General features: G+C 52.6%; 1 protein-coding gene across 4 annotated transcripts in view; it reads left to right on the plus strand.

Annotated features, from left to right (window-relative positions):
- Nucleotides 1-15,036, plus strand: part of Sfswap (splicing factor SWAP) — a 65,647-nt gene that overhangs the window by 36,394 nt on the left and 14,217 nt on the right. For 2 of the 4 annotated variants that reach the window (XM_005336339.5, XM_013363365.4), the window contains 6 exons: nucleotides 53-184; nucleotides 731-824; nucleotides 1,498-1,666; nucleotides 6,937-7,170; nucleotides 8,201-8,391; nucleotides 14,713-14,978. In XM_005336339.5, coding sequence (XP_005336396.1) covers nucleotides 53-184; nucleotides 731-824; nucleotides 1,498-1,666; nucleotides 6,937-7,170; nucleotides 8,201-8,391; nucleotides 14,713-14,978 — 1,086 coding nt within the window. Of the gene's footprint in view, nucleotides 1-52; nucleotides 185-730; nucleotides 825-1,497; nucleotides 1,667-6,936; nucleotides 7,171-8,200; nucleotides 8,392-12,372; nucleotides 14,472-14,712; nucleotides 14,979-15,036 lie in introns of those variants that run through there. The other 2 variants (XM_040292107.2, XM_005336340.5) reach the window with 2 other exon arrangements.

The following is a 15,036-nucleotide window of genomic DNA, read 5'->3' on the forward strand; positions in this document are numbered from 1 at the left end:
GGCCCAGTGCAGCCACTGGGGAGTGTGAGACTTACCGGGCCTTTCTCCACAGTGCACTTGCTCCCGTGGCCGCCATCATCCCCCCACCCCCCGACATTCAGCCTGTGATTGACAAGCTGGCGGAGTACGTCGCTAGGAATGGCCTTAAATTTGAGACCAGCGTTCGTGCCAAGAATGACCAGAGGTGAGAGGTACAGTTTTAAGCATCGGGCTGCAGCTCATTGATGGAACTCTGGCCTAGCATGCCCGAGACCTGGCTTCCATCCTCGGCATCAGAAAAGAAAGGAATTCTAAGCAAATTCACTGCATGGGATTTAGGGTTTTCATTTAGGTCTTTTAAAAATCCAGCCATGTAGTTTCCCGTTTTCTTGGCTCAGTGTCTTTGGATAGACTCTTTTTCTTGGCTTGTCAAATTACTGAGAGTTACTTATAGTGAGTGAAATGTCTATGCCACCTGAGGTGAAAGGCTGGGTTCCCTCTGCTGGGGGCCTGCCCTGGGGTCTAGACAGGAACCTTTCCATAAAATCCAGTCTCGTCCCTTGGCCCCCAGTGGTGGAACCTGAGCGATGCCCCGCGTGGCAGTGCCTGTGCTGTGGGCTCCTTCGTGTGCGGCATGGGTGGGATGCCCATGGGAGTTGGTTGCGTCCAGCAGCAGGAGGCCGCAACTCACACAGGTTCTCAGAGAGGCTGCTGCGGTGTGTTGAGTGGCCTGTGTTTGTTCTCTTCACAGATTCGAGTTCCTGCAGCCGTGGCACCAGTACAATGCCTACTATGAGTTTAAGAAGCAGTTCTTCCTCCAGAAAGAAGGCAGTGAAGGCACACAGGTGCGTGTCCCGAGTGGCAAGGGCGTGAAGCCCGCGTGGGGCTGCAGAAGTCGCTGCCTACGTGCTCGCTGTCCAGTGTGGCAGCCCGTGCTGGTCAGCTGTGTGTCTCCTGTGCAGCCACCACTCAGCTCTCCATGGGCTTGTGTCCAACACATGCCAAACAAAAGCCTCTGCTTCCTCCTCGGCCTGTGACCTTGGGTGGTGCTACTCCTGTCTGCTCAGTTTGAAGTGTGCACGTGCATTTGAGCTGCGTGGCTTGCACGTGAGCCTATGAAACGGAACCGCCTGCCCAGAGCGAGCACAGGGCTCATGTGGCCCGCCCTCCTCACAGAGCCCCCTGCTGTCGTCCTCACTGCCTTGCTGTCCTCCTGCCTTCTGCAGATTCCTCTCAGCCTTTATCTCAGGTTGCTCACAAGAAAGAACGCTGGCTTCCCAGCAGGCCCTGGGGAAAATGGGGTTCTGACAGGACAGGTGCCACTGCCCAGTCCACGAGGCAGAGCAGCACCCTGCCACGTGCACTGGGGGAGCTCCTTCCACTCCTCTTCAGCCTACTGTGTCAGAAAGTATCGAGTACAAATTTGAAATCTAAAAATGTGACTGTGATGTCCCTCACGTTCTGACAGATGTCATGTGATTTCCATGTAATGGTGTGTGGTGATGTCACTCTCCCCAGGCTGTGGCAGCCCCAGAAGAGGCCCCTGCAGAATCCGCTCCTGAAAAGCCAGGCGAGACTGGGGATGTTGGCGTGCCCGAGGACACAGGCGAGGCAGGGGGTCGAAGCTCAGGCGGGAAGAAGGAAGCTTCGTCCAGTAAGAGCGCTGCGGACGGGAAGCTGGTAAAAGGTGCGCTGCTGTGGCTGCTCGCAGGCCCCGCTGAGCTGCAGGAGAGCCTCTTGGCCTGGAGTACAGGCCAGGGTGGGGCTTGCTGGGTTGTGTTCTCCTGGCTGGGCATTTGGAGTCCTGTGAACCATGAGTTAGTCCTGGGGATTCATTTGCTTAACAGCCTGTTTGGAGCAATTCAGAGGAAATATTTATGAATTATTAAATAATGTGTCATCCCCCTCAGACTTCTGAAATTATATTTGTTTGCAAACCATTGCACCGAGAAACCCCTTTTCTTTCCTGGTCAAAGTAGCCCTCTGAGTACCTTTTCTAGGCAGCAAGATGCGCTCTTGCTTTTAGTCACCTTGCTCTCTCCCTGGAGCCTTTGGTCCAGCAGGACACACATGCATGTGAGTGGCTGGTGCTGTGGAGACCAGGAGAGAGCTGGAGCAGGCTGCCTAGAGCTCTGCGTAGCAGAAGTGGGGAGGCAGCTGTTTCCCTGATGAGTATCGAGAGGATCCGTTCACAGTGGTGCTGCTGTGGGATGTGCTGGCCACCTGCTGTCCCAGTAAAGAGTGTCTGAGTGACTCCAGCATCCAGGGACAAAGAGAGGGTCTGGAGAGGATAGCCAGCTCGTTGCTTTGCCCTCCCATGAGGCCCCAGGCCTGCTGGGGGATGGCCTCATCCTTCAGTGGCTTCCCAAGGAGATGCAGGCAGAGGCATCCTTGAAGGCTGTGAGAGACCGTGGCCTGGAGCACAGCTGTGCAGAGGCAGGCGCAGTGACAGCAGCTCCTAGCGGGGAGGAGGGTGGGCAGTACAGTTGGGAGCAGGTGGTGGTCATTCAGAGTAACCCAGTTGTTCCAAGGAAGCTCACGCATGTTTAGTCCCTTGCCCGTCATGGCCACCTTCAACTTTCCTTGGAATAACCAAACATGTAGACTGCTGGGTAGTGGCGGCCACTGCTCCAAAAACCAGGGTGGAATGCTGTCCCCGATCGGAAGCCACCTTCCTGGGGTATGGTTTGTAGGGAAGGAAAGGACACGCTGGGACTTGAGCAGTGGTTTTGGGGAAGCCGTGGTCAATGAAGAGGGGTAGGCGGGAGGCTTGGACAAGTTGGGGATACCCAAGACTTGGCCTGCCCACCCCAGTGCAGCTCCCCATACTTGCCGCCCACCTGCAGGCTTCCTTTCTACCCCCAGCTCAGTCCTGGACAACACAGGCCCCCCTGTGAGGCTGGGGATGGAAAGCTGCAGCTTGCTAAGGCACTGGTGGGTCTCTGAAACGGACCCACACCCCCGTGACAGGAGAGATGTCAACGTCTCTGCTTTGTACTCCATGGAGGTGAAAATATCAAGCTAGTGCACCTGATGATCTCACATCTGTAAGATGGCTTGGAAATAAACTGCCACGTTTTAATGTGAAGAAGGCATCAAGGACCAGGCTGGGTGAGAAAACACCTTTAGGATTTCTGAGAAATCTCAAAGGAAAGAGAGAGAAGAGGCATCCAGGTAGAAGAGCAGGTGGGCTGTTCTCCAAGGGGGGACAGATCAGCGCGTCACACTTGGTACCGTTGCATGCGGGCAGTTGAAACAGATCTGAAGAGCCCATAAAGTGGTCTGAGTGCTAGAGCAGAATGACAGGGGCGCTGAGCACTTGGCGTCATAGGACCACAAAAGTAAGAACAAGAAGAACATTGCTCTGTTCACAGCCTGCTCTGTCTGTGCTGGCAAACCAAAAATAAAAACAAAGCAAGCACCGAACTCAAGGGCCTTGGAAGCAGGCTGGGGCTCAGAAGGGGGAGTGCTGCGCCTGCAGGGCCCAGGTTGGTCCCAGCACCAGGACGGAGGAAGCGCCGGCACGGCAGTGGGTGCAAGTTAGAGAGCAGTGAGAAAAGCCTGTGGGAGACACCAGCAGCACGTAGTCACTGCTCTCAGTGGAGGGAGGAGCAGATGCACCCGGACAAGAGGAAGACTTCGGTGTCCTTGAGGACACAGCATAGTGTATTCGACCTAAGATTTGAGTAAATTTGAAATCACCGAGAACCATTTTCATTAAAAGCATAAATTGCTAAAATCATATCAAGAAATGAAGGAAACTGACATAGATGTATCTGCCTAAAAGTTGAACTAGTGGTGGGTGAGCTGCCCCTAGAAGTAGGCAGCAGGCCAGGACAAGTTAAAGGCCCGTATGATTCCCCTCAGGAAGCAGATGCCTGCATCAGGAGAGCTGCTCCCGAGCACCCAGGAAGACAGGTACCGCTGGCGCTCGGGCACAATAGTTACTCTCCACAAGCATAGGTGCTGCCGTGGTGCAGTGGGCCTGTCCCAGGAGCCCAGGGTGGTGCTGCATCTGCCCCCTGCTATGGGTGTGCTGTCGATAGGGCAGGCTTCCCGGTCGTATCTCATGATACTGAGAGCATGCTCTGGAAACATGGTTCAGCAGTAATCCAGCTGGAAAAGCAGGCTGTACCTGTACCCCCACAAAGAAGTTAGATCATATCACGGTGCCTCCAACAGTAGTGGTTTCATTTCAGTCCAGCAGTTAGGGGTAGGAGGTAAAACTGAGGAGAGGAAAGTACAGGTAATGCTTTGGTGATCTTGGGGTGGGAAAGGGTTTCTAAGATTGAAGCCATGAACCACAAGGAGGGTCAGTGGGTCTCATGAGGGCTGGGCCTGAGGAGAGTCAAAACCATGTCAAAATGGTGGTGGTTGGGCACTGGGCTGGGTTCAGCGGTAGAGCGCTTGCTTTGCACGTGGGAGGCACTTTGGTTCGATCCTCAGCACCACATAAGATAGATAAACAAAGTAAAGGTATTATGTCCTACTATAACTAAAAATATATATATATTTTTAAAATTTTAAATGGTAGTCATTGTTAATTAAAGGATCAATGTCTTTACTGTGGAAATGGACAAAGGACATTTTTAAGAAAAGATAGTTCAGAAAAGAAGAAAGCGAGGTAGCTAATAGATTTTTTATATTCTCTTTAAAAAGACACTGGCTTTGGCCTCTCAAGAGTGGTAGTTACAAAGTATTCCCAAGGTGTGGTGGTGAGCCTGGACACTCTGGGGGCTGAGGCAGAGGACTGTTTGGGACCAGCCTGGGCAGCAAAATTTTAAAAATAAAATCTCAAAAGCAGTTGGAGATCGTTAAGTCAACTGATGCATACACACCACGAAGCTCTAGCCTGTTGAGGTAGGAGCTCATGCGTGTGTGCAGGGACGTTGCTGGGGCACTGGAGCCTGCCAGGTGGGCAGGGATGGCACTCGGTGCATGTCCTATTGTTTGCCACACCTACCTGAGCTGCAGTTGGACTTGCCTGTGTTCACTCTGCTCTCCCCATGCCCCAGAGAACCCCGCCTGCCTCTGGGCCGCAGTTTGGCAGAAGCCCTGTGGAACAGGAAGTGGAGGCTCCCTGGGCCCGGCTCTGCCTGCTGCCTTGGCCTGCCACTTCAGCTGGGGCAGCAGTGCCTGCCTGGGAAGCACTATGGCGGGCCTACTTGCACAGGTCCTGACACTGTGGAGGAGCGGGTTTGGTGTGTGACGGGGTGCCCGCTATTCCTTGGGGCTATCAGGAGTGATCCCATCTGCTATGATCTGTAGAGTCCTAGGCAGAAGCAGCCTCCCTGTAACTAAGCGAGCCCAGGGCTGATTCTCTAATGTGGGAACTGGGAGCCCTGTCCTCCCCCAGGGTGTCAGCCTTGGTGAGGGAGGCAAGGATGGAGGCTGCAGGGTGGAAGGAAGTCTCTTGCCCCACTGTGCCTGGCTGTGGCCCTGCCTGCAAACCGTGGTGAAAGGCAGCTCCAGGGCTTTCATCCTAATGGTCTCTTTACTGATTGCTTCCTCTTCTAGCTTGAGGGAAGAGGTGGCCTGCCGCAATTGTCTTAAAATCCTTTTGTGTGTATCCTAGTCTGCTTGAGTGATTTCATTAATTAACGCTTAATGTGCATGTTTTTTTTTCCCTCCCCCTTTAAAATGCCCCTGAATTCTTTGTTCCTTAGAAAGGTTGTGTTCCCACAGGCAATAAAGGGTGTGCTTTGTTAACTTTGTTTCAAGTGCATCGGAGAGAGGGGCTGAGAGGGGTGAGACCTTATTACATTGTGCCCCAGGCCGCATCTTAGATTCCACTCTAGAGCACTTTCCCCGCAGATGATGCACACATCTCTCTAAAAGAGGAGGCCTGTTTTAAACATAGCCACACCACAGTAAGATGGTAGCATTGCCTATCCCCACAGAGCCTGGGTTCAGTGCCCTGTGGTGCCCCAGTTGCCAGGTGTCAGGAATGGAGACAGACACCATATGGCACAGGAGGCAGCCTCCCTCCTGTGGCTTTTCCAGTGTGGCATGGGAAACCCATCCCTCAGCATCGGGCCAGGATGACTGCTGACAGTGGCTGTGTGTTACAGAGCTGGCAGCACAGCTCAGTGTTCATTGTCCTCACACCACATGTGAGTGTGGGCCACGTGAGGCTCACGGAAGCCCCTTGCTGTGGCTTACCTGTGTCCCTCATAGGCAGTAGCTCACCATGTTTAGAAACCAGGCTCTGACTGCAGCTTGAGCTATTGGTGAGCTGTTTGTAACCCACTCTGGCCTTGTCTCAAGGAGGCGGAGCTCAGTGCTCCCCCGGCGGGTGGGGACTGGGACCACGCTCTCTTGTTGAGCTTGTGTTTCTCTTGTTTTCCCATATTCTAGGGAAAGGGCATCACCTGGACTCTTGTTTTGCCTGGCTTGAACTTCCTTGTAGGGGCAGAGCCTGGGCTGACGTGGTACCCAGCAACACGGTGGCTGAGTAAATGGATGAGTTCTGTGACTGTTGCTCTGTGAGAACAGTGTCTTACAGCTGGGATTTTTGAAAGATGATCCTTGCCTAGTGGAGTCGCATCCTATGCCTGCTTGTGCAGATTGTTACATGCTGAGCCAGGAAAAATTTTTTAAAGAAAAATGATTTGATCATTTAAAATGGCAAGTGACCCTGAACTGGTGCTCAGTAGGAGCGTCCCTGCTGTGGCCCTAGCTGACCTTTGTTCAGCGTAGGCCCCATCAGTCCTGACTTACCTGTGAGTCCAGTGTGAGCTGCCCCTATTGAACATGGCTTGGGAGCGCAGAGGTGTCAAACAGCACCCTTGGGCCCTGAGACGGCCCTTGCGCCCACAGAGCCCTGCATACGATGTGGCTCCACTGCAGATGCTACCTCCCACCCACCGACGCCTAAGTAAGTGTTAGGGCCGGGACGATTCAGCTCTGCGCGCTCGCTCCCTAAAAATGTGTCCACTTCTCACCTTCTCTCAATAGCTTCATTTGCTCCAATAAGCTTTGCAATCAAGGCCAAAGAAAATGATCTACTTCCCTTGGAAAAAAACCGAGTTAAGCTAGATGATGACAGTGACGATGATGATGAAGAAAGCAAAGAAGGCCAAGAAAGTGCTAGTAGTGCCGCCAACGCTAGCCCGGCCACAGCCCCGCCTTGTGTAGTTGTCGAGGAAAAGAAGCCCCCGCTTACCCAGGAGGAGCTAGAAGCAAAGCAAGGTTTGTCGATAGCTTTAAAGTTCTCAAAAGAAAGAAAAGACATAAGTATAAGATTTGTCTGCTAAGCCAGAAATTCCAAGGCTGCCACCTGGACCCCCAGCCACGGGGTTGGTGTAGCACATCTGAGTGTTTGAACACCCTCTGGAGCAGGCGCTTTGCTCCTCCGTAGCTTGGATACAGTGCCCTTGGCGGTGTGCTCAGAGCAGTCTGGTGCACCAAGTAGATGGCGCTAATGGAGGCTCACTTTGTGCATTGACAGCAGCCCCAGGGTGATGTGCTTGGCCTGGACTCCCAGCCCGAATTAACACACCAAGCTGGGAGCTGCCTTTTGTGAGGCTGTCTCAGCAGAACCATCGCCCTTGAAGATGATGCACTTTGGAGCCGATTTCTCAGCTCCAGCTCATCTTCATGGGTTACAGCGTGGCCCCTGCATACCTGACACGTGACCAGCAGCATTTAGGGGATCTCCTATAAATCTTCCTGCCCCTACTCCCAAATAAATGAAGTTCTGCATAAAAGTAGTTAAATAGCGTCTATATTTGTGGTCTCTGTCTGTTCTGACTGGCTCTCTTGAGTTGCCTTTTCTGTGTACACGAACAGGTCAGGCCACCCCCAACAGGTAGCTCTTTGGCCACAGCAGGCCTCCTGTCAGGAGCTGGCACCATACTGCAGCTGCCAACCCCAGCAGTGTGCTTGGTCTGTACATCCAAACCTGTACCTCCTGCACAGGAGCTCAACAGGTGTTGAGTCACGTGGAGCAAGGCTTTTCAGAGAGTGTCCCGTCTGCAAGGGTTGTTATGGTTGCACTAAGCCAGAGCCGTCTTGGAGCTCCTGCTGGTTTGGAACCCACCAGCCTGCCAACTTTGAAAGCAGAGTGCCCCTCTTCAAAACAAGCCACTGTGATTTGCCTGCCCTGTCTGCCGATTCTGAAATCGGTGTCATGATCATAGCTGCACTGTGTGGGAGTTAAGACAGTAAGATACGATACTGCTTGTTCTAGACTCTTTTTTTTTCTCTGCCATTCCTTTAGCAAAGCAGAAGCTGGAGGACCGCCTTGCTGCTGCTGCCCGGGAGAAACTGGCCCAGGCATCCAAGGAGTCGAAGGAGAAGCAGCTTCAGGCAGAACGTAAAAGGAAAGCAGCCTTATTTTTGCAAACTTTAAAAAATCCTCTGCCAGAAGCAGAAGTTGGAAAGATTGAGGAGAGTCCTTTCAGTGTAGAGGTATGTTGAAGAAAGTCCGAGTTGGTGTTCTTGGGGAGTTTGGTAGGTGAAATCATATGATCACGGGCTCTCCCAACTCTGCAGTGTCCAACCAGAGGGAGGTGCTGGCCTCCCAGCTCCTGCCTCCTATGAGGCTGGGCCTCAACTATGAGCCTGCTGACAGCCCTGAGTGCACGTGTGCCGTCCACCCCAGGTGCCGTCTGATGTTCTGCTCTTGGCCACCTCGAGGGCTGGCCAACAGGAGGACTTTGTGGGGGCTGCACAGGGTCTGTGGTGGGAACTGAAGCAGAGTCTTAGCCGCCATCAGGCACATTGCGAGCTTGTGCTGGGGCAGGGAGTCCACACCAGGGTGTGCGCTTGGCTGAGGCCCAGAGGTGGATGTGTTCCCAGTCCAGGTTCCATAGCCAGCACCACAGGGGGAAAGTTGTGTGAGCATGGACAGCTGCTTTTCAAGCAGTGTGGCCAGGGACTCAGCCCCAGCGAAGATGTGACATGGTGCTTAGGAGCCTCCCCTACAGAAGGAGCTTAGAGCAGCACTGGGACCAGGGACCTCCATACCCTGACGACTTAGGCAGTGTGGCCATAGCATTCAGCGAGAGATCTGCTCTTTTCCCAGATGCATTGATTTAGAATCATTTAAATTGTGATTTTTCGGTCAGTCGCTTGGTGATTGGGGAGCCTTCTCATGGTGTGGGGGTCGAGTCAGGGCAAATGCTTTACTACCAAGCCATACCCAGCTCCAAGTCTTGTCTTTCAGATGCTTTATAGCAGTCCCACCTGAGTCTTGTTTGGTATTTACATCGTATTTCAGGGGTGTCTGAGAATAGGACAGGGGTGCAGCTCAGTGGCAGAGCCCCTGGGTTCAGTCCTCAGCACCATTTTGGCATGAGCTCCTTGAGGGGTGTTGTCCCCTGCCTTCCTCAGAGTTCTCCATAGACTGGCCTGTACCCGCGGGTCCCTGGCTCTGGTGAGGGAACAGTAGGCACCACCTGAAGGCTGTCAGTCAGTGACTAACGCTAAGGTACTTCTGGTGCTCTCCGAGGAGAAGCAGGAGGTGCGGCACCTGCACTTCCTGGTGAGTTGAGGAGCTGGTGCAGGCAACAGGAGGGAGAAGCCCAAGAGAATCCGGAGCTGCTCTGATGGCAGGGCTGCGGGGGGCTGGTTTAAAATGGGGCCTGTGTTCCCGTCAATGTACTAGAGGGAAAGGTTCCCGAGGGACATTTGCAGGCAGAGACTCGGGCCAGTTGTGTTGTACTTAAGCCCCAGAATGCTCCAGGGCATGGTGTCCTAGTGGGAACACAGTCACAGCTGCCAGAAGTGTCCCTTCCCCGCAGCGTGTCCTCTACGGGGCCTTTTGTCTTCCTGTGTTCATCTTGGTTTGGGCTGTGCTTCGTGGAAGTGATTTGAGTGTCCAGATCTTTGGGTGGCTCTTCCTGGATAGGCATCCTTCAGCTCACAGCCATTGAGCCTTTTCAGCATAGATGCAGTGGTAGCTGCAGATGGTGATGGCTGTCTCAGTAGCCCTGAAGCAGAGGTACTTGTAATTAAATTGACAGTTGTCATGAGCAAGAGTCAAGCTCAAAGATACTTTTAGCCTGGGTCTGGGGATGGAGCTCAGTTGGTAGAGCACTTGCCTCGAATGCCCAAGGCCCTGGGTTCAAGCCCTAGCACCACAAAGGAAAAAAAAATTTTGTGTGTGTGTATTTAGCCCAAGCCGAGCATTGTGGCACACACCTATAATCCAAGTGACTCAGGAGGCCAAGGCAGGAGCATCACAACTTCAAGTCCAGCCTGGGCAACTTAGCCAGACCTCGTCTCAAAAAAATATAGTTGGTTGCATAGCTCCATGGCCAAGCACTCCCACTTCCATCCCCAGAACCACAAAAGGGGGAACCAGGAACGTGGCTGGTGTGAGCACTTGCTGGCTCCATCCCCACAGTTGCAGATAGTAAATGTATGTGTTTAGAGCCCAGGGGACTTGAGACAGGACCAGATGTGGCCACTGGTACCCCTAGGTGAGGCAGTGTGAGGCACTGCCAGATGGCCATAGCTGTAGCCAGCTGAGCAGGCACTGAGTGCAAGAGGACCCTGCCAGGAGGGGAAGACACGCTCCGAAGGCCGGGCACACGGCCTGGCTGCAGTGCTCCTGCCTTGTCTTCAGGCTCCCTGGAGCAGCCCTGGTGCTGCTCACATGTTTTAAGGACAAGCACTCCCCTGTGTTTAGTGTGCTGTAGGCTGGGTTGGTCTGGGCTCTGTAGTTGAACACCCCCTGGGTTCAGTCCCTGGTACCAAAAAAAAAAAAATTTTAAAAGAAAGAAAAGTGCCCTTATTGAACATCATTTGGGATGCTGTCTTACAGTGTGCACGTTGGCCTAGACTGGTATCAACAGGACACTGGTACCCACAAGCCTGTGCTGGACTGTCTTTGTTCTTGGTGTGTGTCTGTCTTCTTGAAACAAAGACAGGGATCGTGGATGCCCACCCTTCTGGATTACTACTAGTCAGTACTAGTCGTAAACATTTTAGGGCTTTTTGGATTCTAGTAATTCTTTTTATGCTGTTAGTCCGGTCGAATAGAACTTGGAAAGGAAATGGTGATAGAAGTCAACCTGTTTGCGAGACTGTGGGCTTCAGGATCTGAGGCTGTGGGCATGTGGACCAGCGGCCGTGCTGTCCTGTGTACACAGCCAGCAGTGGGGTGGTGGTGAGCCTGGGCCTCTGGCCAGTTGCCCAGGGGTGAAGTACTTGGGCAAAGCTGGAAGGGGTGGCAGTGGCCAGCAGTTTGTGGGGCACCCAGCATGCTGAGCACACATGGCAGCCAAGAGCAGCCTGGCCACGCCTGCCTGTGGAGTGGGTAGGGTGGTGGGAGGTGCAGGAGGCAGGCAGTGCGGATCCAGGAACACCCATTGTGGTTTGTCAGCCTGTGGGGCGTGGGCAGTGGGTGTTCCGTGTTCATAAGTGATTTATGCAGGAGTCCTCCAAAATTCCTCCATAGTTTGGGCTTTGGGCTTTTTTTTTTTTTTTTAAGAGAGAGAGAGAGATTTTTTTTTAAATATTTATTTTTTAGTTTTTGGTGGACACAACATTTTTATTTTATTTTTATATGGTGTTGAGGATCGAACCCAGCGCCTCATGTATGCCAGGCAAGCACGCTACCACTTGAGCCACATCCCCAGCCCAACTGTGGTCATTTTTGCTGGAGTGTTAAAATCCTTTCTGAAAAGGCAGCTTTAGTTCCTGGGAGACCCATGAAGAGTCAGTGCAGCAGCTGCTAATCTTGCCTCTGTGGCTTGGGCAGCTTCTTCCTGCCACTCTCCATAGGCTGGGCCAGACACCCTCAGACCCCAAGCAGCAGCAGTGCTGGCACTGGGTTGGGGTGTGGTCCAGATTTAGATAGTGACCACTTAATTTTCCTCCAGTTGCTCATATGTGTAGTTGGCAGGGGAGCGGGGATGGGGGTTGTCTTGTTTTTCCATACTGTGGTTGTACCCTGGGTGCTCTTCCATGGAGCTAAGTCCCCAGCCCTTTTTTTCGCTTTTTACTGTGAGACAGGGTCTTATTAAGTTGCTAAGACTGGCTTGGAACTTGTGGTCCTCCCAACTCAGCCTCTCCAGTCATTGGGATTACAGTTGTGCACTACCACCCAGTTAAGAGTAGTTTCGGTTAAGACAATTGGGAATCCGGAATCCTTAAACAAGGCAGTGTAAATGTTAAACAGTGTAAGTTGTCATTGACATTGACAGTTATTTTTGGGTATACACTACAGTATGGGGTTTCTAGCCACACTGACTGATTTGATTAACATCAAGTAGAGTGAGGATTCCATCCTTTGTGTTGCTAGCCACATCAGGTACGGTGGCCTCATGTGTTGAATGCGGTGCCTGTGGTTGCGCTCACCAAGGACAGACCGGCTTTTGCATCAAAGCCTAGAAGGAGCAGCTAACTAGGTGCTGATTCGGCCTTGACGTTGTTTCTCTACAGTTTTCGAGCCCACCAGTGCCTGTGGTCCCAGCTACTTGGGAGGCTGAGACTAGAGGATCATTTGAGCCCAGAACTTGGAAATCAGCCTGGACAACACAGAATGACTTGTCTCAAAAAAAAAAAAAAGAATCCCAACAGTTGTGAAGTCTTGATCGTAGAGTTGGACCTGGCTGTGATAACACGTCAGCGCCTGTCCGAATCCCCCAGCCACTTACGCAGACACAGCTCTGCTCACCTGCCGGTGGCGAGGGCTGCCGAGAGGCCACTGTGGCTGCCTGTTTCCACCTTAACAGGGAAGGACAACCATCTCTTTAGAATAAGTAGACCCTCAGCTCGTATCCTGAAGGTCTCGTTTCAGACCAACCCCTCCCTTCAGTGGAGCCGCAGCCTCAGTGGGACAGAGGTTGGCAGGCTGTGGTCAAGCAGCTCGTGCCCCTGCCCTGCCCACCTGGTGTGAGGGCAGAGGGTGAGGAGTGACATGCTCCACTCTGGGAAGCCCCATCCCTCCTTTCAGAATTGCCTTTGGCACATGTTAGGAAGCCTCGGGTGCCATCAGGGTTCGTGGGGGCTCGCACATCTCATGCAGGGTGCACTCCTTGCACTCTGAGACTGCTGGCCTTTCTGAAGGACACAGAGCTGGTTTTTCTGGCAGTCCAGCATCCTCGAGCTGTCCCACACCCAGCCTGCCTCCCCCTTGCTCACCTTGAGAGGTACTGCGCTCCGCCTGTTCACCATGCTGTGCCTCTGCACACAGGGACACAGGTGAAGCTGCAAAGCAGCTGCCTATGATTTAAGACATCATTTATTAGTGTGTATGCGTTGGAATGTTTACATATTAAACTCTTGTAACAGTGAGATAGTTTTATACTAAACCTGAAAAAAATATTATTCTAATAGAATTTGAGAAAGATCTTTTTGACAAGAACTGGCCCACGTTGAAATGGGTTCCCTTGAGAAATGGTCTCTGGAGATACTAGAAAATTCCTTACTATCTGGGTATGGTGGCCACTCCGTGATCCCAGAGACTCAGGAGGCTGAGGCAAGAAGCTTACAGGTTCCCAAGCCAGCCTCAGAGACTTATAAAGTGTCTGTCTCAAAATGAAAGACTTGGGATGTAGCCGAGTGGTGGGGCACCCTGGGTCCGTCCCCAGTACCAAAAAAAAAAAAAAATAGCAAACCTGGTAGGAGAGGGAATATACTGGGGAGTGAGATTGATCAGATTATCATATTCATGTGCCTGTCTGAATGTGGCATGATGAACCCCACTAATGTGCTCCAATGACAAACAAATCTAAGAGAAATAAGCCTGCACGTAAACAGACACGGAAGCCACCTTGCAGATAGGGGTGCGGGGCCATCTGAAGCCTGTGCTCCACAGCCCCAGTGACTGAGTTCCTTTAATGAGAATGGACATGTGCTGCCACTGCTGCCTTGGGAGCCTCTGCTTAGTGTGCAGGCGTGTAGAGATGCACACCAGGTGTAGGCAGCAGGGAGGCTAGAGGGTCTCACATCTTGAAGCAGCCAGCTCCAGTGGCCGTTGGATCCTAGACAATTGCCTGCCTCACAGAACACCCCTGACTGGCTCTTCCTCTCGGAGCTGCAATGAGAAGCAGGCTCTGGAAGTGGCCTGTGAGAGGCCCACCCAACTGCCCTTGTCAGGTGGTCTCCAGGGAGGACAGCCACTCACCAGGCAGATTCCCAAATGCCAAGCCAGCTGCTGACAGTGTCTCTGTTGAGGGCCCCTGTGGTGTCCAGGGACACATTCCACAAGCCCCTCAGTAGAATTCCAAGTGAGAAGTTTTTAGAGGCTTCAACATTTGGTCAGAATCTGCTTTCAGCTGAGCTATGGCCTGAAAATGCAGCTGCCCCTCTGGGGAGGCAGCTGCCCTACATCTGGGTACCATGTTCCTGCTGTGAGGCTCCCTGCAGTGCAGTGAGACTTGTGCACCCTGGAACATGCCTCTGTCACCCAAAGTTTTCCTGCACTCCAAGAGGTACCTCCTCCTCTGGTTAAGACTTGCAAAAAATTGCATTCGGATCTATGAAAACCCTCGTATTGGAGATTTACAGAATCTGTTTCAGTGGCATTGAATAGCAAATATAGAATTTTTAACATAGTGACTTCAATACTGTGATGGGGAGTTACTGTGCAGGAAGAGCCTGTGGGGTCCGTGTGCCCTTTTGGTGTAAGGTGTGTGCTGTGGTCCTCCTGAGGGCTGAGCTCTCAGAGAGGCAGTACTTCCTGAGAGTGCAAGGCATCTGCGTGTGAGGGACCCAGAGCTGCTCTCGTGTGGTCTGTGTTCTAAAACATCCTGTTGTCCCGTTTGCTTCTGTTCTTAGGAAGCCAGTGCTGTGCCCTGTCCTGTACTGACTGGAGGCAGACCTCTGCCTACTTTAGAAGTGAAGCCACCAGAAAGGCCTTCAAGCAAAAGCAGAGATCCACCGAGAGAAGAAGAAAGAGAAAAGAAAAAGAAAAAGCACAAAAAACGGTCTCGAACTAGGTCACGCTCTCCCAAGTACCATGCATCTTCCAAGTCCAGGTCTAGGTCACACTCAAAAGCCAAGCACGCACTTCCCAGTGCCTACCGGACAGTGCGGCGGTCGAGGTGGGTGTGCAGGGCAGTGCCCAAAGCCCTCCTGTCTGTGGATCCTCTTCCTGCTGGT

Source organism: Ictidomys tridecemlineatus, chromosome 2 (genome assembly GCF_052094955.1).
Source record: "Ictidomys tridecemlineatus isolate mIctTri1 chromosome 2, mIctTri1.hap1, whole genome shotgun sequence".
Classification (NCBI taxonomy): domain Eukaryota; kingdom Metazoa; phylum Chordata; class Mammalia; order Rodentia; family Sciuridae; genus Ictidomys; species Ictidomys tridecemlineatus.